Source organism: Pollicipes pollicipes, unplaced genomic scaffold, assembly GCF_011947565.3.
Source record: "Pollicipes pollicipes isolate AB1234 unplaced genomic scaffold, Ppol_2.1 Scaffold_5724;HRSCAF=6776_pilon_pilon_pilon, whole genome shotgun sequence".
Taxonomy (NCBI): Eukaryota; Metazoa; Arthropoda; class Thecostraca; order Pollicipedomorpha; family Pollicipedidae; genus Pollicipes; species Pollicipes pollicipes.
In genome coordinates this window covers 37695913-37718489 of record NW_023596746.1, presented here as the reverse complement: position 1 = coordinate 37718489, position 22577 = coordinate 37695913, and the positions used below count along the sequence as shown (strand labels likewise).

Below are 22577 nucleotides of genomic sequence, written 5' to 3'. Positions count from 1 at the left end.
GCCCGGGCGCCGGGTCGGTACGGTCGGCCACCCCGCCCCAAACGCTCCACATCGCTGTAGTGGAAATGGTGATTCTGGCGCAGCGTGTGGCGGTGGCGGCGGATTCTGGTGCAGTGGCGGCGGTCAGTGTGAATGTTCCGAAATGTAGTCTTCCGGGTTAGGCCCAGAAGCGGTGCGTCATGCGTCGTGCGAACTTCCAATTGCTCGCCGCCCGCGGTGCCCGCATGCACCCCTGCTGGAAGCCTGCCTGAAACAGCGGGAACTGGATGACAAATGTTCGTGCGGTTTGTGCATCATCGCAGTGTGCGACCGAGGTGCCGGACTGATGGGAACAGTCGCTGTGTTCTGCGAGTGTAGATATTGCCGCGGCTGCCATGGGGAACGACGCAGATAGTCGATTCACCCGAAGAGACACAGGTGACTCTCCGGGCTGTCGCCTGTCCGGTGTGTTATGCTAGATAGCCGCCTGATCCTGGTGCCCCGCCCATCAAGCATGTTGCCGTCGGCGTTTCCCCTGTCATGCATGGCGCTGCTCTGGTGGCTGCTGCCATCGGCTGCCCCGGCCCCGCACGCCGCTGCCTGATACAGTCGCGGCCGCCGGCGGTGCCCTGGTCAGCGTTGCGCCGTCCGGGCTCCGTCCCGAGCCGCGGCGGTTATCATGCGACAGCAGGAAGTGCGCGCTGCTTCGGGAAACTCGGCCGGCGGCGTATGGTAGGTGCCGTCGGCGCCTGTTGGGTTGGCGCCGTCCTGCCCGCAGGCTCCGACATGGCCGCGTGACGAGCGCATTGCCTGGCCGATGCGGCGAGCGGGAGGCGCCTGGTGGCGGTAGCTGAGTTATGCCGACTGGCTGGCCCGATCTCAAGAGATTGCCCGCCAAGGTATGACAGCCGGCAGGGGGCGACCGGGGTGGCGGCACCGACCGAAGCAGCCTGGCGGGCTGCACGGGCTCTTCCCCTCCCACAGCGCTGATGCGACCGGATGAAAAAATGTAAACGTCGTCACCATCGAGCTAAGCTCCATTCCCGCGCGGCTGGGGCACTCAGTTCGGCCCGATGACTGCGCGACGCTGCCGCGAACAGCCCCGGAGCAACTCGAACTGGTCCGGTCCCGACCCTGATAATGTTGGGAACTCCGCTCACCCGTCGCTCTTAGGCCGGCCGAACGTGACCTTGGTGTGACCGGGTAGCGTCAGCTGCCGGACGCTCTTGTCAACAGTCGCCAGCAGGCTGGTGCAGGCGCCGCGAGTCGGCTGTGCGGGCGGCCGCGAGCGCGCGACACTACCGGGCTGGGCGTTCCCGGCACATTGCCGCCGCCGCCGCTGCCGCCGCTGGCGCCGGACGGTGGCGCCCTCCTGCGATAGCGGCAGCGGCGGTCCTGCGGATTGGTCATGCGGACCGCGGCATCCGCGCACCTGCGGACACGCGAGCCGCCGGTGACGGAGCGCCGTTACGAACGTGCACGTGATTCGGCCGCCGCGGCGCACGCCGTCACGTCGGCCGTGACGGCGTCTGCGACCCAGCCTGACGTCGTGATGTGAGACCCGACGAGTTACATGGCGGCCTCCGTGGCTTCTCTGACCGCCGGGACGGCAGACGTGACATTGTCCGTGACGGCCGCCGTGACCCTGGCGGCTGTCGCGGCTGGCCGTCGGCCCGTGGCAGTCCGCCTCGGACCGGTCCGCCGCCCGGTACCGCTGGCGCGACCCGGCCAAAAAACGGCCGCCGCCGCCCACTCCGCCGCTGCCGCCGTTCGCGCCGGTTTACGACGCCGCTCGGAAAAACGGCGCGCCACCGCACGTGCTGCTCACCGCTGGCCTCGTTCGACGGCATAATCTGTGCCGTCGCGTTTCACGCAGCCAGACGGCGAGCGCACGCGCCACGCGCTAATTGCTCCATCGGCGTGGGCCAGGGCGGCCGCAGCGCCGGCCTTGGAGCGGCGCCGCGGGGAGGTGCGGCCCTGTTTGGACAGCGAGCGCGGCTGCACGGCCAGATAGCGCTGCCGTGCTCGTTAGACGCCGTGTCGAGCGGAGCCGGGCTGGGAACGGGTGGTGGATGACGGGACCTGCGTGACGTCACGGTTCGTGGAACTGCGGCGCAAGCGTGGAACCGGACCAAAGGCACGGTCTGTGCCTCGGAATAGCGACCGCCGGTGGGCGCTCACAGTTTGCGTTGTGACAACAAGGGGCGCGGATTCCCCGGGTCTCGAACCCGCCAGCGCGCCGGCGCCGCCGTGTGCCGTACCGGCCGGGCGCCGACCGCAGCGCTCCTGGCGGCCGACCGCCAAATTGCGCGCTGCCGTCACCGGCCGCCGTCAGCGGCGGACCCCCGGGACACGCGGACCCGCCGGCCGACTCGGCGCGGGGCGCGGTGTGGATGCAACCGTCAGCCCCGCCACGGTCGAGGTGGCGTCGGACGCGGACGACGTGTCGCCGCCATGTCGCGCTTGCGCGCTCTCGCGCCCGGTCGCTGTTTGGCTTGGCCGCCGGCTTGGCGACGCGGAATGCCCGACGGCCCGTCACCGGACGGTGCTGCGTGCGAGTTCGCTCCCACCGTCCTCTCGGTCGGTCCTGTGCTCGCCCCGCCCCGCCCCGCCCTCACCCCCACGCCAGTGTGGCAGGGCTCTGCGTGCCGTACAGACACGCAACGCCGTTGCACCAGAAAATGCGGACGGAAAACATCACGTACGCCGTAATTTCCTGTGCAACTCTGAAATGTGTGGAGCGTAAAATGCCGACGCGGAATTTAGACACGGTGTTAGCACAATATGTCTATTGCATCGCCTCCTTATCAGGCCAGACATTCCAGAACTGTTTTGAGGCAGTTATGCTCGGCCGTAATTCACAAGTATTTCTGCATTTTGTTACCTCACTTGCAACACGCTGCCCAGCCACCGACCCACCGAGCGGGTGCACTGGCGCGGCTGGTGTCGGCGATCTTTTTGAAAAACGGCTGGCGACGGGACGGCTGTTTTCAGGATTCGTGTGTAAGAGCTTACTTGCATCGTTACGGGGAATGCATGCTGCATCAGCTACACGCTGCATCGACGACAAGGCCGTGTGAGGATTTTGTCGCACCCTTGTGTCACAACACAGGGCGGATCCGGCGTTGGACCGTCTTCAAACAGCGGTGGAGGAGTCGAGCGGCGCCGCGGCAAAGCCACGCTGCGGCCACACCGCTGGGGCCTCCTGTGACGGTCAGCCTTGCGCAGCGGCGGTCCGAGTGACGCGGTCACGTGATCCGCGGTCGGACCGCCGGGGCCTCCTGTGACGGTCAGCCGTGCGGAGCGGCGGCCCGGGTAACTCACTCACGTGATCCGCGGTCGGACCGCCGGGGCCTCCTGCGACGGTCAGCCTTGCGGAGTGGCGGCCCGGGTAACTCCCTCACGTGATCCGCGGTCGGACCGCCGGGGCCTCCTGTGACGGTCAGCCTTGCGGAGCGGCGGTCCGAGTGACGCGGTCACGTGATCCGCGGTCGGACCGCTGGGGCCTCCTGTGACGGTCAGCCTTGCGGAGCGGCGGCCCGGGTAACTCACTCACGTGATCCGCGGTCGGACCGCTGGGGCCTCCTGTGACGGTCAGCCTTGCGGAGCGGCGGTCCGAGTGACGCGGTCACGTGATCCGCGGTCAGACCGCCGGGGCCTCCTGTGACGGTCAGCCGTGCGGAGCGGCGGCCCGGGTAACTCCCTCACGTGATCCGCGGTCGGACCGCCGGGGCCTCCTGTGACGGTCAGCCTTGCGGAGCGGCGGCCCGGGTAACTCACTCATGTGATCCGCGGTCGGACCGCCGGGGCCTCCTGCGACGGTCAGCCTTGCGGAGTGGCGGCCCGGGTAACTCCCTCACGTGATCCGCGGTCGGACCGCCGGGGCCTCCTGTGACGGTCACCTGTGATCCGCGGTCGGACCGCTGGGCCCTCCTTGACGGTCAGCCTTGCGGAGCGGCGGTCCGAGTGACGCGGTCACGTGATCCGCGGTCAGACCGCCGGGGCCTCCTGTGACGGTCAGCCGTGCGGAGCGGCGGCCCGGGTAACTCCCTCACGTGATCCGCGGTCGGACCGCCGGGGCCTCCTGTGACGGTCAGCCTTGCGGAGCGGCGGCCCGGGTAACTCACTCACGTGATCCGCGGTCGGACCGCTGGGGCCTCCTGTGACGGTCAGCCTTGCGGAGCGGCGGTCCGAGTGACGCGGTCGCGTGATCCGCGGTCAGACCGCCGGGGCCTCCTGTGACGGTCAGCCTTGCGGAGCGGCGGTCCGAGTGACGCGGTCGCGTGTTTTGCTGTCGGCCCGCCGGATTGGCCGTCTCCAGTGCGGGGCGGCCCCAGCGGAAGCACCGGTGCAGCCGGTGCCGTGGGAGGGGATCACGATCGGGCCAGTTGGCCCACCGCCGGCTCCGTAAGGGTGCCCCGCTGAGTAACGGTGTGGGAGGGCGGCCACAGGAGGCTTAGCCAGGTGCATTCTGTGAGAGGCACCAAACATGGCGCGGTGCGGCGCGACGGCGCCGCTCAGGTTCAGGCTCCGTGAACTTCATGAGTAAGTCTGCACCAGAAATTTGCGTGATAACAGTGCAACCGCTCGTGTCATGGTCATTGGAACGTAATGATGCACTCAGCACCTGAGGCTATGTGGCATAGTCTGCCTCTCACCCTGGCAGGGCAGGGGGGAGGGGCGGCTAGCGCGTGGAATTGAACCTCGTACCGCTGGTTTCCCAAATGTGCAGCCTAACCCTTGCACCACCGCCACCGCTTTGCGTCATGATCCTGGGGTCAAGTTCAAATGGCTCGACTTGTCTGATGTGACGCCTGGTGTCGGTCGCTAGCGGCGCGCGGTGGTCCGGGGCTGTTGCCTTCGCGCCGGTGCGGCGCTCCGGGGCTGGTTCGCGTCCGGTTCACGGCGGGGACCTGGCTGCGGGCTCCGCTGACCTCGATGACTCCGGGGCGGAACGACCGCAGGCCTGTCCGCCGCGCGCGGTCATGCGCGTCGCGTCTCGGTGCGTTGCCGCCGTCCCGCCGCCGCCAGTGTGGCCGGTAGCGGTGACCGAGCGCGCTCAACGTTCTGTCAGGCGGCCTGGCGGCGTCCGGCCTGACCGGCGAGTCCACCGGTCACGTATCGCCGCCGACCGTCAGCCGACCGTCACCGGCGCCGCTCCCGCCCCGCTCCCCGTCAGACGGCCGACCGTCGGCCGACCGTCACCGGCGCCGCTCCCGCTCCCGCCCCGCTCCCCGTCAGACGGCCGACCGTCGGCCGACCGTCACCGCCCCCGCTCCCGCCCCGCTCCCCGCCAGACGGCTCGGCCGCCAGCTGCGCCTTCACCCCGCCCTCGCCCCGGCCGCTGCGTCACGAGACGGCGTTGGAGGACGAGGGTGCCAGCTTGTCGTCAGTGGCGCGCGCCCGCGCTGAGAGAGCGGGAAGGCGGCCCAGAGCTGTCACCGGTGATGCACGCCGCAGGTGGCGGCGAGTGGGCCGCCTCCTAGCAGCTGCATCAGCGCCGCAGACCGGCCGCCGAGGCGCGGCGCCCGGTCCGATCGACGTCCGTCGCTGACAGTGGTAGACAGGCAGCGGTAACGACAGCTGATGGCCACCGACCACTCTGACAGCTCGCCGACCACCGTGAAGCCGAATGGGCACTTGACCCTGGCCCTGCCGGCCAGCACCCGCCAGCACCGTGCGTGCGCCCGCAGCCGTCTGATGGAGCTAGGGGAGCGTGGCGGATCCGGCGGCGCCGTTCCTGCCCGAGCCGGTCCCGTCGTGCCGCGCCAGGCCGACCCCAGCCATGTACGGCCGCGACGCGCCGCCAGCTGCAGGAGAGGCGACGCGCACCGTGTAGGGACACGCCGGCCCTCCCGTTCACCGCCGCTGCGGCGAGTGAGGGGCGGGCGCGAGCCGCTGGCCGTCGCTCGTCAATTAATGGCGCGCGATGGACCCGGAACAGGATATGTCGGGCGTGTCTGCTGCCCTTGGCCGACCGGCAGGCGCGCGACCGGCGGCGTGCCAGAGGCCGGGCCGGCGCGGCAGTTCGTCGGGTCAGGGATCATGCATGGCGCCGGCGCGCGGGGCTGCTGCCAGCCTCGCGAGAAGTGTGCTAAGGCCGCCGCTAAGAGCCCGACTCGAACCTGGGTCACCGACCTTGGTCTTAACGCGAGCTAACCCTCGGCCAAGGTCAGGGGCGAGCTCCGCCGCTCGCCGCTGTCCTGTCGTCCGGCAGCGGCTGGCTGCCTCGTCAGCCACGCGGCTGACGGAAGGTCAGATCTGGACCGCCGCCGCCGCCCCCGCCGAGCGGCGGCGGCGGCGGCGGCGGCGCTGTCCGTCCCTGGCACGGCGGACCGGGGAGAGGCGTCTGGGGGCCCGAGATCCCCGTGGCGCCGTCCCGTCTCACACTGGAGCCGTCATGCCGCGCGGGGTCACAACGCAGCACCGCGCTGTCAGGACTTGATCTACCACCAGTCGAGTCGGCCGCGCCACCTGCTCCTGCCTCGTTGCTCTCGGTCTGCGCCGGCGGCCCCGGTCGCATTACCCTTCACAGCGCCTCGTCAGTCGGCTGACGTCTGGCGCCGGCCCGGCTGAGGGCGGCGCGCCGGTCTGGCTGCTCTCCGTCAGTCCCGACCGACGCCGCCTCTGGCACACCTGCTGGACGGGAGACTGCACTCGAACGAGCTTAGCCAGAGCTAACACCGCAAGCCGCACAGGTGTCCAGGCGTAAAGCGACAAGGCGGTAGGGAACAGACGAGCTCTTTCGTGCTCGGTACTGGCCGTGCCCGGCGCTGGCCATGGCTCTGGCGCCGGTTCTCACTCTGGCTCTAACTCCGGATCTGGCGGCTCTTTACGCAGCGCTGGCTCTGGCGGTGGCTCTCGTATCATTAGCACCGTCTGCGGCGTTAGCTCAGCGCTGTCTGTGGTTCTGGCAGCAGCGTCGGCGGAGTTAGCTCAGCGCCGTCTGTGCCTCCGGCGGCAGCGGTGGCTCTGGTGATAACGCCGGCCCCGTCTCCGACAGTAGACCCGGCTCGTGACGCCTGTGCCGACTCCGGTCGCGGTGGGGGGCGGGGGCGGGGGGTGCGACGCTCATCATTCTCCGGACTTCTGTTTATCATGCGTCATCGTCACGCTCAAGGATGCGCCGGCGGGCCGCCGGCGGCGCATCCTCCGCCGTGGTTTAGTCCCGTCTCGCCGGATGTGACTGCGCGCGGCGCCTCAGTCCGGCGCGTCGCGCCGCGGCACATCGCGCTCGCCCCGCTGGTGCGGCCGCGGCCAACGCTTGTGCCGAGAGAGCAGGCTGGAGGCGTTTGGGAGCAACCCAGCCAAATATCCCGCGAGTAACCGTAGAGTTCACTATCTGCGGCTGTTGATCGGGGAGGACGGGCAGTCCACGAGCATTTGAGCTGCATTGTCCGTCAGCATGGGTATTGACTGTCTCCGCATTGATCCGGTCAGCGGGGGTGACGCCGCAGGTCATCTCAGTCAGCGATACGACCCTTGGGATCCGTGCGCCCTGGGCTTGACGTGTGCAGGTCCGGCCTTCGCAGGAGCCCGGCCGTGGGCTCGGTCGGCCTTCGCAGGAGCCCGGCCGTGGGCTCGGTCGGCCTTCGCAGGAGCCTGACCGTGGGCTCGGTCGGCCTTCGCAGGAGCCCGGCCGTGGGCTCGGTCGGCCGTCGCAGGAGCCCGGCCGTGGGCTCGGTGGACCCCTCGGAAGTGGTCCGCCGGGCCGGTCAGACCTCGCGCTCCGCGTCGCCGCCAACCCGTCGCCGGCTATTTCGGTGGCTGGCCGCTCGCTCCACCGCTCTGTCGGCGCTCCGCCTCTCTGCCCGGCCCGGCCCGGCCCGGTCCGCGCCCGCCACGGTCGCGGATGGCGCGGGCCTCGCCGCCGACCAATGGCGGGCCGGGCGGCGCGCGGCTTCATGTGTGACTCAACCGGCCCGACCAGAGTGGCGCCGCCGCCGGCCCGGCTGGGTGTGCCCGGACGTGGTGCTCGCCCGCGCGGCAGCAGCGACGCGCAGGCGAGACGGCACCGGTGACCGCGCAGCAGCGGCGCGGCGTTCGACGGTGCGTCGTGGTGTGTGTGTGTGTGTGTCTGTGTGAATGCGGTTGCGGCCGCGTGACGGGCGTGTGAGCGGTCCCCGCCAGCTGGGTCTAGGGTCGGAGCACAGCCTCAGGTTAGTGAGCACGAGCCCCGCCGGGTGTGTGTGTGTGTGTGTGTGTGTGTGTGTGTGTGTGTGTGTGTGTGTGTGTGTGTGTGTGTGTGTATGCGTGCGAGCGTGCGTGCGTGCGCGCGCGCGCGTGCGTGCGTGCGTGCGTGCGTGCGTGCGTGCGTGCGTGCGTGTGTGTGTGTGTGTGTGTGTGTGTGTGTGTGTGTGTGTGTGTGTGTGTGTGTGTGTGTGTGTGTGATGGTGGCGCACGGGCGCGGCTGGAGGGCCGCTAGGCGGGGTGGGACGTTGGCTAGGACCTGAAGAAGCCGGCTGCTCTTCTGGCCTGTGTAAGTGACGACCGATCGGCTGCCTTCCGCCCGGAGGGCCAAGTCATCACAGGTATCGCCCAACGCTGACGGACAGCTAATCATTTCGCACCACGTTCCACTCGGCTAGGTTTTGGAGCCCACTCTCACGCATCCGTCACCCGTCAGCCGGGAATCGCTGCCGACGCGACGTGGAAGCAGGCCAGCTGGGGTGGAAAACAGCGTTTGAGCACGCCCTCCAAACAAAGGAGCCGGCGGCCGGCGCCTGCGCGCGACGGTCGGCGACCGACGGTCCGTCGTCGGTGCTCCTGTGAGCGGCGGGCGCGGGCGGGTCGCCGTCGCCACGGCCGTGTCGGGGCAACGCCCCGTCTGGCTGCGCGGGCTCGGACGGACCGACTGGGATGCGGTGCGACGCGCCCGCGAAGAGCGGATGGCTAGAAAGCTGTTTACTGTGCGTGCGGACGAGATGTATGCGGCGCGACTTGGACCTGAGATCAGACCTCTCACGGGGTCGCGCGCCGTTCTTGTTGCTCAGTGTCGTGCGGCTTTCGTGCACGCGGGGTGGACCGGGGGGGGAGCGCATCTTCGCAGGCGGGGTCTGGACCCGTGCGCATTATTTCGTGAAAGATCATGGGAGACGCGCCAATGTGTGACAGGAATGGACAGCCGAGACAAGGAGCGTCACGGGTCATATTAGGAGCTAGGCTAGCGGTGCCGGACAACTATGGAGCGCTTTGGGCCCAGACGACAGTTTCGTGCGCGACAATATCGCCTGGTGCAGCCTAGGGGGCGTGACCGGGCCGGGGCACCGTTTGGCGGCGGCAGAGAACAGGAGTGCCGTTTGGCGACGGTGGCCGGGCGGTCGGTCTACGGCGCCCGGGGTCGGCCGGTCTCCGGCGGCGGCCGCCTTATTTGGGCGCTGGCCGACACGGCCTCTCGGCGCGGGCGGCGCAGCCGGTCGGACCGCCGCTGACGTCAGCGCGCCGGTGCGGGGCGTCGCCCGCAGAGGTCGACGCGGGCGGCCGCGGTCGACAACGACGCTCTCACTCGCACTCACGCGAGTATGGGCCTGCGTCAGCGGCTGTAGCAGCTGGCGGCGCCGAGCGGGCCGCGGTGTCGACGTCTGCCAGCTGAGCGGCCCCGGAGGTCGCGACGAGGCCTCGCCGGCCGGGTGACATCACGGCCGGCCTCTGCGCTGCACGGGTGCCGGTGCGCTGCCTCCCGGCCGCAGGGCTGTTTGTTCGCCATCGCGGCTCAGTCCGCCGCTCCAATCGCGTACGTTCCGTGCTGCTTACGTTATGGGGTGTTTATGGCGGGGTGCGATGGTTAGATCGGTGGCGCTAATTGATTGCAGTCATAAAATATGTTTACGCCTGCGGGAGGCCGTCATGCCCGTCCAGAGAGACGGTGCCCTGTGTGGAGCAACGCCGGGGAATGACGTGACCCGATGCCGATGCGCTCCCCGAACGATCTGAAGTCGGCACTCTGCGTTGTGCAACAGTGGCGGTGGCGGGTCTAAAGTCTGGTGCAACCTGGCCCCGCACTGATCTGTCTGCACCGGCGCCTGGCGCCCCCGTGCGCCGGTGCAGACACGGCATGCTTGGTCTGCTGATCTTGGACCGCTGATTGGCGCAGACGATTCATATGCACCGATCGGCCGGCGCTCGTGCTGGAGCACGTCGACGACGCCACGGCACGGGCACCGCGGGCCACGGAGGGGGGGGGGGGGCAGTGACGACGGCACAGCACGGACGCCGCGAGCGACGGAGGGGGGCAGCGATGACGGCACGGCACGGACACCGCGAGCGACGGAGGGTGGACAGTGATAACGGTACGGCACGGACACCGCGAGCGACTGAGGGTGGACAGCGTGATGACCGGACGTCACCGCTTGCGAGCGTTGAATGGCAACTCGGCCGTAAGTGCCGCCGCCCAGAGCCGGTGCCGGAGGCGGCGCTGGAGCCGGAGCCGGTGTCGCTCTGCAGGGCGGCGCGGCGGCAGGCCCGCTGTGGGTACAGCTGTGACTTCGATGACGGGAAGGTAGAGCCAGCGGCCGGGACCTGCGCCTCTTAATAAAGGGCGCTTGCCGCGGCCATTGAGTCTGCTGAATAAAGATGAGCAGCAAGCATGACAAATGGCGTCACCTGGGATGGTTGCCGAGTGGTTTGGGAGGGTGTGCATTGGTGCTGATATGGCGTGGGTCGGCGCGTTTTACCTCGCCGCGGGCGGTCGGCGTGGGAGGCGGCTCCGATAACGACTGGAGCCGGTCGGTGCGGTGTAAAATATTCCGATCACGCCCACGGAGGGCGGGTCGCCTGCCTCCGGCGCCCCTGCCGACGCCGTGTGCGTGTCGGCTCCGGGCCTTAGAAGCCAACAAGCCGTGGCTGGCTGATGACTTGCGTGGCGTGCGTGTGTTTTTGCTGCGTGTTTGGGAAGGCGCGCCCGAGGCTGGCGGCGTGCGCGTGTGTGTGATATGGCTCATGGTGGGTTGAGCCTGCGCTGACCGGGTGCGTGTCGGCTGTGTGTTTCAGAGGGTACCAAGCCGAGGCCCAACAACAGGCTGGCCCGCCGGGCGCGATCTTTCAAGGAGGACCTGCTGGAGAAACTCAACAACATGAAGACCCCTCATGTCATCCGCTCGCACAGTCCAGGTAAGCGCACGTGGCGCGTGGCAGCAAGTGTCAAGCGCTTGCTGGGGGCGCAGCGGCCCACATGCACCCCGGTATGAGAGCGAGTCTTCTGTGAGGTAAGGTCAGAATGGGGGATGTGTTCACCGACGTCAGAAGCGAGGGTAATCGTCACGCAAGGTGCGTCCCCTCGGTTCAAGTGGCAAGACAGGTCGCGACTGGACGACAGGGTCGGCTGCCCAGGTCCTCCGCAATCTGCCCGTATTGTTTGTCACTGGATGGCGGGAAGCGGGATGGGAGTAGTTTGTGTCGTGAAGGATTCATCTCAGCCGGCGATCGGCGCCGGTGAATACAGCTAAGAGCGGTGGCGCAGGGCGAGGTCGGCGCGGCGGCCCGGCGGCGGCTCCTGTTTACGTCTGCCCGCCGGCCCTCCGGACCGGCTGGGCTCGGTCGAGGTCGGCTCCTCAGCGGCCGGTGACGTCACCTCTGCCCGCGTGTGGGAGGCACCGGCGCGGTGGTGGCGGCCGGCTGTCGCGTGCGGCGGTGGTCGCTGGTGATTGGAAGGCGCTGCCGCCCCTCCCCTTCGGCCAACCCTTCCAGGATGACTCACGTTCCACGCGCAGGCCACGGTGCGGCCGCCGCCGTGGCTTCTGCGAGTGGCCGGCGGCGGTGCAGGCTCTCCGCCGAGGATACGTCTCCGACAGCGGCGGGTAGCATGCGATCACGCGCCGCCGCCGCCGGCCGGCCGGCCCAGTTTCCCGGCCCTATTAATAGCCGGCGTATTGACGTGGCGGGCGGGCGCCGGGCCGACCGTGCGTGGCCGCGCACGCCGGAGACCGGCCTCTGTCGCGCACGCTAGCGGAGGGCGTGAACACCGGCTGGAGCGGGCGCGCGCCGTACGAAGCCGGGGTCGTGTGCTTCGCGTAACTCGGTGTAAATATTGATGGCGGCTGCGGTGCATGGCGTGCGCCTCGGCTCGGTTCGGCCGCGCCGATAGGGCCGTGGGAACGCGGCGGCCGCCGCGGCCGGCAGCTGTCGCCCGGCAGGCCGTAACGGGCCGCGGCCGCCGGTGGTGGCACGCGCGCGGACCGTTGGCGGCGGCCGCGCTCTGACGTCCTAGCGAGGTCGGTGGCCGCCGGCCGTATCGACAGACGTTTTATTGACTGTCCGGTCGGACGCCACCGAGAGGCCGACAGCACGGCGCGCCGGCTATTCTGGGCCGCCGCTGGTTATCGGAGATCCGGCTGTGCCGGCGGCGTTATCAGACCCCGCTGGGCCGCAGCCACCGCGCTGGGACGCGCAGGAGGGCCCGACATGCCGGCGCTCCAGGCCGACGTGCCGCCGCTGTCGCGGTCGCAGGCCGTGCGTCAGCGTCGGCCGCCACGTCGCCGGCGTGCGCCCGTCCGTCATCACCGTGACGGCTTTCGTCGTGCCACCGCACGGCCGCCAGTGTCAGCTGGCGTGCGCAGCGTGGCATCTGGCGGCGCGAGGCGGCTCCTCCCACCCGCGGCCGTCATCGGTGCGCGTGCCTCGAGTCCCGCTCGGAGCTCCCCGCCGCCCTGATACCGCCCCTAGGCTCCGAGGGTCAGTCCGCGTCGGTCGGCCTGACGCCGTCAGATGGAAAGCAAGCGGCTGTGGCGAGTCGCGGCTGTGGCGAGTTACGGCGGCGGCGGTAATCATATCCGAACCGACACCGATTGGACGGCCTCGGAAATTGAGGGGAAAATATTTATACGAATTATCGCTTGATTTCGCGAAGCATCTGAAGCGTGACAGTCCTGGCGTGATGAATCAGATTTAATCCGGGCGGCGCCATGGCTTTGCTTCGCAAAACATCCACCTTCGCGTGATTTTTGATTTGCATTGGCGTTGGCTATCTGGCTCCAGTATACCCGCCACGACGGGACACCGGGGCTGGCCGTAACTGGGCGCTCACAAGCCGTGCTCGTCCGGTTAGCGCGGCGGCGGCCGTGCGGTGGCGATCGTGACCACTGGCGCCACCGGTCAGCGGACCGTTCAGGGCCACGGCCGGCGACCTCAGCTGCGCCGCCAGAGCGGCGGCGGGGCACAGCTGGTGGGTCGGCACCGGGGTGTCCCGCGCTGGCCCACCGAGCCGCCCGCCTGGGCCGGCTCCGTTAGCCGGCTGCGGCCGCGCCGCCGCCGTCTGTTGCACAGAGGCGAGCTGGGGCCGCGTGGCGTGGCAGGGCAAGCTGGTCGGCCGACGACGCCCGCGGCAGGATCGGAGCCGCGCCGCTAGCCTGGGGCTCTGGCTGCGGGCCGGGCTTGGACCATGCTACACGGATACGGATACCGCCATGGGATGCCGGTAGTGTGGTGATCAACCCGTCTGCGTTAACCACTGCGCGTTTGGAAAACCAGAGGTACTGAGTTCAACTCCTCGAGGTGCCCGACTTTGCTACCAGGGTGAGAGGCAGGCGACGCCACAAAGCCCCAGTAGCTGAGTGCGTCGTGAAGCCCCAGTGACACACACACACACGCACGGATGCCGCCGTGTCCGTGTGGCTAGCGCCTGGGCGGCGGCCTGACGGGCCATGTGCTGGCCGCGGCGGGAGCCGTCTCTCCAAATCGATGGTTCTGGCCACGGCGGGACGGTGTCCGGCTTATACTGATGTCAGAGCTGGCGCGGCCAGCGTTGTGAACTGCTGGCGAAGGGACCTACGGAGAGCCCAGCGAGAGCCCTTCCAAACGCAGACGTACGGAGAGCCCAGCGGGAGCCCTTCCAAACGCAGACGCTGTCCACCACATAGCCCGCTTGTTTCTGGCCTTCGACCGTTCCAGCGCGTCTCTGCGTCCAGACGCCACCGAAGATCACTGCGGCCGTTGAGGCAGCCGGAGGCAGCGTCCGGTCTCCCGACCCGCTCGGTCGTGGGCTCGCAGCCGCCAGGCGCCGTCGACCGGGGTCTGCGCGGAGTTCGTGGACCCGGCCCGGGGCCGGCCGGGCCTCCGGCTCCGCTGCACGGCCGCCCGCTGGTGACGGCCTCCAGTCGGCACCCGTTGCCGCGACTCGGAAGATGTGGGAGGTGGGAGCGGTGCGCGGCGGCGGCCGTAGTAGGTCGGCCCGGCGCTTCCACTCGTGAGCGACGGCGTCGGGAGGTCCCCGGGACCGGCGGAGGTGGGTTGCGCGCCGGTCGGCGCCGTGACCTTTACCGCCGCCGGCACGCTCCACCCCCATCGACGGACGAGCGGCGGTCAATAGCGGGCAGGCCCGCCGGCTGCGTGGCAAAGGTCGCAGCCGCGCGCATTCACGGATGTAGCGTCGAGACCGGGGCGGCGACCTCCGCCCCTCCCCTCCCCAGCAGGGCCCAGCAGAGCCCAGCCCAGCAGATTGTTCGGGGTTGCCTGTCGATGACGTGATGGAGATGGTCGTCATGTCATGTAAATGTGACTGTGCAATGCGTGGGCTGGATGTCGCTTCGTCGCTGACTCGCACGGTGTCGCGATAATGCCGATGAGATGCTGAACGGAACTCGCGGCACTCCAACTCGGGAGTCTTGAGCCAGCGGTCGATCCGCCGCCGTTTGCATCTGGCCGCTGACAGCCTGAGGGCGATGGTGGCTGGAGGTCAAGGCGAGGCCGGCACGAATCAAGTCGGTATCAGATGGACGGGAGGCCGGTGGCGACGATGTGCTAAACGAGGGGTCAGCGGACATCCGGAACCGGCATAGGCTCGTGTAAGGTCGCTGTGCATCGTCTTCAATGGGCGAGGGGAGGCTCGTCGGGGGTGACCGGAAGAGAGCGTTTGCAGCGGTGTGGGGCTGACGCCTGACCTCTGCGCTAACACGTGACGGGCCAGCAGGTGTGCACTGTGACGCGGAGACGCGCGTCATTGTAGGCGCACCGCGTGACGTCATCGGTCGTGTGCTGTGACGTCATTATCACACGTTTGCGGTGGGCGCAGCGACGGGAGGAGATTGGAGTGCTCTGCTTGAGTACGCTGGGCCTCGGCCGCCTGCCGCCAACAGCCAGCCCCGGCCTGTCCCAGTCGGCTGGAGCAGGCGCCTCTCAAAGCCAACCGGGCTGGCCGAGCTCGCGGACCGGCGGCGCCGTGTCGCCAGGGACGTTTGTTGGCGCGCCCAGGTCCGTGCCCGGGTCCGCCGGGAGCCGCATGCCGCCCCGCGCGCGGACCGGCCAGGCCGGTCCGCGCGCGAGCGTCGCCAGCTCGCCAGCGTCGCCAGCTCGGTGCCACGGCGGGCGGGCGGGAGGGCGGAGACGCTGGCGTCAAGCGTTCGGCTCGACCTGACCCTGTGCGCTGCTGTTTGTTGTAACTGCCGTGGGAATGCAGTTCGGCTTGTGAAGTATGTCAGTAGAGTACCTGCGGTCTTAAGATGCTACCAGGAGCTCCAGCAAAGACTTTTGACCATTTCCACCACAGGGGTATCAGCCAGTGGTTTAAGAAGCAGTTTGAGTAGCTGAACCGGCGTGATGTTTGACGAGGTCCTGTGTCGCCCGGCGACAGGCCGAATTTCGTAACTGGTGCCTTTGACCTGCATTCGTCGAGTCATGCTCGAAGTCGTTACACCTAGTAACTGCAAAACCCACTGCACACGTGCCGAGTGCTGCCGGCCGCCCGTGATCTGACGGCGTGAAATTCCCGACGGCTGCTTTCGATTTCCGGTGGTGATTGCCTCCCTGTTGAGCGTACGTGACCGCCTCCCCCGTGCTGCGGCTGTCGGGCGTGCGTTTGGTTGGCTTGGCGCCGCCGGCTGCGGAAGCGTCCAGCTCAGAGGGGCGTGGCCCGGGCCCGCTGGAAAGTGAACCATTCAACCGCGGCCGGAGCCTATTCGGCGCGCTGTTCACTCTCGACGGATTGCGGTCTCGGAGACTCACCTGAGGGCAATGGCGTTGTAGACGAGCGTGACGGGAGGCTCGACCTCGGGCTGCCCAGCACCCGCCACCGCCCGTCGGTCCACCGGAGGCCGACAGAGTCTTCCGGAATCCGGCCTGGCAGCGTCTGCCGGGCTGACCGCCCAGCAGCCATCTTTCTGGACGGACCGCGCCGTCGTGATCCTCGCACCCAGTCGCGTCTCAGACCGGGACGCCCCCAGCCCCCCCTCCCCCCCTTCCCTGTCCTCCTTGTTTGACCATCTCCGCCCGTTGAGCAGACTGAAGTCGGTGGTGGAGAGGAATGTTTGCCGATTTACAACAGCTCGCCCCCCTGCCGGTTGGCCCGCACGCTCATTCATGACGATGCCGGAACGTCCGAATCAGTGCAGCCAGGTGGTCGTATCATCGAGGATCTACATTGTAGCTTGTGACGATGAGGCGGTGCTGACTTAAAGTTTGCATGACGTTCGTCGCCGTGTCATCACTTACGGAAAGCTGGTGGTCACAGGGGTCTTACGATACGCCATGGGAGCAGGCCATGTCGTCGGCGGCGAATCAAATCCGGTATAACCACGTGGCATTCGAGTACCCTCCCAGCTGAGCCATCTCGCTGCTGATGAATCAGGGACACAGGGGTGTATGCTGGCCATGGACACGTTGCTGGCGCCTGGGGCCGAGCCTGCGTGTGTGAGGACCGCACATGTCAACACAGCAGCTGGCCGGGCAGAGACGCGCGGCCGTCTCGCCCGTCACAGGTCAGTGCTGCTGGCCCGCACCGCGTCCGGCCCCCGCCGGCGACGGTGCGGCAGGCCGCCGTCGGCCGTCTGCCCGCCGGGCACCAAAGGTTTCGCCCCCGTGACTTGGCTGACGCCGGCGGCGTGCGGCTGCACTGCGGTGTGCCGCTGGCACGGGCCTCTGTCCGTGGCGTCACGTGTGGCGGCTGGATGTCGCGGTTGGCAGCGGGGCCGTGTTTTGTCCTGGTGCGGGCGCGCCGAATGGCCGAATTATGCCGTTTTTGACGCAGAACACATTAAGGTTTGTTGTGTTTTGCCACTTTGTGGAGGTCATGCCCGTAAAGTTGCGGTGAATGGTTACTTCTTGCCCGATTCCAGACGTAAGACGCGCTGTTTCGTCGCCGACGTTTCACTGACGGCGGGCTTGTGTTGTTTTTTTCAGCGAAGAGGAGCGGCAAGTCACCGAAGCACCGCCGCCGGGACTTCTCGCCCGACCACCGGGCGTCGCCGAGCCCGGACTTCGGGACCATCTGCCGAGAGGTCAGTGGTGAACTCCCTCCCAAGTGGCCGTGTCCATCCGAGGTCGAGATGTCGACTCGGGGTCGGGAGGTCGGCCTTGAGCGGGGACGTCAGTCCAGTGTCCGGTGGTCGGTTCGGTGGCTACGCTCTGCGTCTTGTGTCAGTCCTGATAAGCGACTGTATTTTTGCGCCACGGGGGACAGTCTTGAAAAGATACATTAGTTCTACGTCCTGAAATCGCTCAGACCGATTTGATCCGCCGATCCGCCGATCCGCGAAGGCTGTCTCGGGCCTCGGTCGCGTTGTCGGTGTGCGTCATTACACCTGACTCGATGCGTTGAGTCAATGCGACGCTGGCTCTAATTAGCCCAGCACTGGGCTCCTTTGCCTACGCTCTGCAGCCCACACTCGCCGTGGGGTCGCTCAAGACGTCTCGCTAGAACTGAGAGGTAATCACCCAGCTTCAGAAGACTGTCTTCTATTGTGCCGTCCAACGCCGCATGCTGGAGGCTGTTGGCGTTGCCGGCGTGCGCATCAATTCCAGCTAATCAGCGCTGGCTCCCTGGGTACGTTCCCGGTTGTAGACAAACATGACTCGCTCTGTGAACGCTGGGACTTGCCGCGCTGAAGTTCACTCGGCCGCTTGCGTGCTGTGCTTGCCATCTGCCGCGCGCCGGGGCTGACCTTTGCGCCGTCCCGGGGGAGAACGCCGTTGGCCCGGCGCGGGGTGGGCGGAGTGCAGTCGTATGGCGCCGTTCGCCTGCCACCGCCAAAGAAGCTCGCCTTTGTGAGGAGTGACGGTGGGCTTTTGTGTCCATGCGGGTCTCGCTTCGACAAGTGGTGGGAAATGCGGTGCTTCGAACGTGGTCGACCGCGCCGTCTGATGCGTGACGTATTGACCGATGACGACGGATGCAGGCGACCCGTGTGACGGGCCCGTCCAGCTGACGGGCTGACGATGCCGTCGACGTTGGCACGCTGCAGGGACTTGATTCAGGTTATGCTCGGCGTGCAGGATGTTGTGACAACAGCGCTGACCCTGCCGCGCCGGTTAGCGTTGTCAGGTGTCGGACGTCCACCGTTTTCGGGCGAGGTCGCGCTGTGGCCACCCGGGGTCACGACCTGTAGGGTGCGGACGGGCCCATGTCCCGGCTCGAGGAGACCGGCCCGGGTTCGCCCCCCCCCCCCCTCCCCCTCTGCGCACGTGGTCTCTGAGCTCGGCACGGGACAGTGCGCGGGTGCGCCGGCACGTGCTGAGGTGCACGCGCGGCGGTCACAGAACCGGCGGTGCACACGTCACTCCCGTCGCTCTCCGTCGTCGTCGCGCGCCGCTGACGGTCGTGCCGTGTCCCCAGCCACACCACACGGGCCCACGGACACGGTGCGCGAGCTGTCAGCGATCGTGCGTGACTCCGCTCCTCGTCCCTTCGTTCCTGACGCCGTGCAGTGCGACCGCCTGGTTGGGAGGCTCTGTGGCCGCGCCGGGCGGCCGCAGCTCCCCCTGCCTGGGCCTGGCTGCAGTCGTGCCCTGTGCTCCGAGCTAGCGCGCCGCCGACGGCCGAGCGGCGGACGGGGCAGCACCGAGGCCGGCGCGCCTCCACCGGCACCCATGGGCCGCACGTCTCCCTCGGCTGTCGGTGTATCGCTCAGTGGAGCTGCTGGGCTGTCAGGGCGACAGTAGCGGCCGCGGCGGCCCACGCCACCACTGAAGTATCTATCGTGACGACTTTCTGAGAAGTGTCGAGGGCGCTGCCTAGTGTAGTTATCGGACTGCTGTGGCCTGCCGTTCGTCACACCATTCCACTCGTGAGATATATTTTGTCTTTTTCTTTATCAGTGAACCAATGAATTAAGATGAAGCTTGCGCTGCTTGCGCATAACTTTCGATTTAGTAGGATTTGATCGTAAATTTCCGACGGTTATGAGGAAGTGCAACGCTGTAGGTACCGCATGTTGTGCTGTCCGCCACTCCGCGGATCCGAAAGCCATGCTTCCCGTGGTAATGACACGAAACGAAGGAGGCCTCATATCAGCACGATAGCGTAAATGTTCAATGCAAAAGTTAGAATCGATCACGCGCGATCTGATAGGATCTCTGGCACGATATGTGCTATACGAATCCCAATAAATCGAACCATTGGAGAGAATAACACCACCAATCGAAGTCACGGCGTCCTTCGTAACATGGGCATGCTGGAGAAGTTGCGCACAATTCATAACGAAATAATGCATGCAAAAGATAGCACAATGCTTGAGTAGCCGCTCCTGTAAGTGATCCTCTGTTCATGTCTTTCAATTGTAGCAAGCAACGCGAGTTTTGGGGATGCGGAGTTTCCACAAAATCCAAGTTCCAAGTTGGAGTTACTCGTGGCCGCGTCTGCCCTGATCTCTCTCTACGACTTCTGTCAATATCCGCCGTGTAGTGACAGAAGTAGTCTTACCCCAAAGCAGCGAACCGACCGAGACAAAAATATCACCAAACTCCACGTGTCACCGTCGCCATTGTTGACGTCTTTCGTTAACTTGTCGAGGACCTGACGTCTCCCTCGCCGTCTTCCTATCCCCAGGCCTGCTATCTTGTGTGCCGTGCCTGACCGTGCCTGGGCTGGTGGCGGCCGTGGCGCGTCTCGCTCCATGTGTGTGTCGCCTTAGCGGGGTGTCTTGGCGCACCTGGTCGGTGCGGCTCCGGCGCTGGTTGCGCTGTGGCCGCCATCTGTGACCGTAATAGCGCGGTCCCCCGCCGAGCGGCCGACACCCCGGGGTCGCGGCCGCCCGCCTAATGACACGGCCGCCACGCCGCTCAATAGGTGCCCGGGCAGCGCCGTACGGCGCCGGAGCATCCCGGCTGGTGAGGCGGTAGCGGTGGCGGCGGCGGCGGCGGCGGCGCGGTGAAGCGACAGACCGGGCCCACCGGCCGACCGTTGGCAGGCAGCCGCGCCGCACCGGCGGGACGCTCGTGCGGCCTCGGAGCACCATCCCCGCTGAGCGTCGCGGACCCCGGCGCGGCCCGTGCTCCTTGCACTCCGCCTGGCCGATCATCGTCTCACGTGGGTCGCCGCTTGGCCGCCGTTCTGGCCGCGGGTCAGGCTGCCTGCCGGCTTGGCCCGCCGCCGGCCGCCAGCCGCACGGCTGCGAGCCGGCTCAGCTCACCAGCCCACCGCCGTCAACAACAGTGCCGGCTTCGCGCACGGCACTCCGCGCATAAGAAGGGGCGCGCCGGCCAGAGATGACGCGTCGAGCCGCGCAACCGTTAGCGACGCGCGTGCGCGGCGGAGCGGGCTTTTTCAGCTGGCGCTTCCGGAGTTCTCCAGCATGTAGGCGGCGAAAGCCGAGGCGTCGCTTGACTGCCGGAGGGTCATGTTGGCTCCCTGACTTTGCAGAGATATGACTTGATTCGTGGGTTCGGGTTGGCTTCTGGCTGCTTCCTAGTTGTGTGGTGTTCGAGGTAGAGCACGGAGAATACAATTGACGTTGATTCTAGTGACCTCCGTCCACTTTGTTTCGGTGGGAGCATGCCATCGGCGTCCGGGCTCGATGTGATCTCCGCCCACCGACAGCTGTCAGTGGCATGCGGGTGGTCATGGTATCAATTGCTGGGTGGTTTGCTTCGCATCTCCCTGGGAAACCAGTCTAAGACTGTGGGTTAGTTTATGGCGACATCTGACCCAGGTTTGTACCGCCAAAGTCTTACGAGGTTTCGATGATTGTTCGCGTTTTATTGGCACTCCTTTCAGAGCAGGCATTTAACTCATTCCAACGGCGCAGCTCATCACCGGTGATGTCCACGGTGATGATGCTCCACCCTGGTCATCCTCTCACCGCTGTCGAACTGGCAGGCGACTGTGTTCAAGCACGTTGTGAAGGCACTCGAATAGCCTCTTGATGACACCCACCATTGGAGTCGTGTGACGCCTGGTGACCCGGCCTAACTGCGCGCCGGCCTCGGCAGGTGGAGCTGTCGTTGAGGTATTACCAGGACGTGGTGCAGAAGAGCATGCTGGAGATGCTGCCGGGCAGCACGACGGCCGTGCTGGAGACGGTCGTCCACCTGCACATGATCCTGATGAACCGGCTCGGTGGCGAGAGCAGGTGAGTCCCGGCTGGCGGGTGGGCGGTAGGCTGGCCACGCTGTCATGACGCATGCTCACGGGGCAGGCGTGCGGCACTGTCGCCATAACGCCACGGCAGACATGCGTGAAGGATGTGCACCTCGAGCAAGGGCTGCATTCCCACCTCAATCATGAGTGGTGCGTTTGTCTGCCCGTGAGTACCACACGCGTCGGTGTTCTCAGTTTTGCGTCATCTCGCGCTGCAGTGAGAGTGGCCACAGTGTGCCGACGCAGCACAGCCGACGCGACACAATGCCGGCTGAAGGGCTGCTGGTCACCTTGGCCAGCCGGCGCTCGGCGGCTGCTCTCGGTCGGCGCGGCCCGGCCTTGAATGCGAGCTCGGCCCGTCCGGCGCCACCACTTTCCCTGCGCTGGCCGCGCCGTTTCCGCACTCGGCGCTCCGTCCACGCCGCTTTCACCACTGAAACGCGCTGCGCTTCGGCGCTAGGTCGGGCCGTGGCGGCGCGATCGCACGTGGGTGCCGCGTTTGCATCGGGTACGCGGGCCGCGCCGCGGCCGTGCGACGGCGGCCGCGGCGCCTGGCTCGCGTGAGCGGGGCGTCGGTGCCGCGCGCCGCCGCAGTGGTCAGCTGAGCGGCGCCGTCAGCTGGCGGATGAACGGCGGCGGCGGCGGGACGGGGCCGGTCGGAGCGCCGACTGTTTTACGGCTGCCGAATCGGGCCAGTTCATTCGGCTTGATTTGCGCCGAGAGCTGGTCCATTACGAACGCGAGCGTGGCGCGTGCGAACGTTGAGCGGCGCCGGGCGTGAGATGTGGTCACGCGCGGACAGGCGACCCGTCGCAGACGCGGCAGGCGTGGATATCGGGCCGCCGGCGCTCGGCCGGCAACCGGCGCGCTGAGGAGCGAGCCGAGCGGTCCGGCGGCTCCAGGATGACAGTCGGGCCGGCTGGCACTCGCACGCACTCCATGCCGCGGCGCTGGCGGCTGCGCGGCGCGGCCCGGCTGAGTCTGCTCGGCGGTTCGGGCCGGCTGCCGAGCAGAAGTGTGCCGGTGCCGGGAAGAGGGCGGTCGGTGGCTCGCGGCTGTCCACCATCGAGGGGGACGGTACCGTCGGGGCGGCCACTCTGCCGCAGTGGCCACCATCGAGGGGGACGGTACCGTCGGGGCGGCCGCTCTGCCGCAGTGGCCACCATCGAGGGGGACGGTACCGTCGGGGCGGCCGCTCTGCCGCAGTGGCCACCATCGAGGGGGACGGTACCGTCGGGGCGGCCGCTCTGCCGCAGTGGCCACCATCGAGGGGGACGGTACCGTCGGGGCGGCCGCTCTGCCGCAGTGGCCACCATCG

The 22577-nt window shown here is 67.5% G+C and overlaps 1 protein-coding gene across 1 annotated transcript in view; it reads left to right on the top strand.

The window, feature by feature from the left end:
- C3G (C3G guanyl-nucleotide exchange factor) overlaps nt 1-22577 on the top strand; it is a 55156-nt gene that overhangs the window by 17208 nt on the left and 15371 nt on the right. The window contains 3 exon segments of the mRNA XM_037226459.1: nt 10969-11088; nt 17086-17183; nt 21112-21251. Coding sequence (XP_037082354.1) covers nt 10969-11088; nt 17086-17183; nt 21112-21251 — 358 coding nt within the window.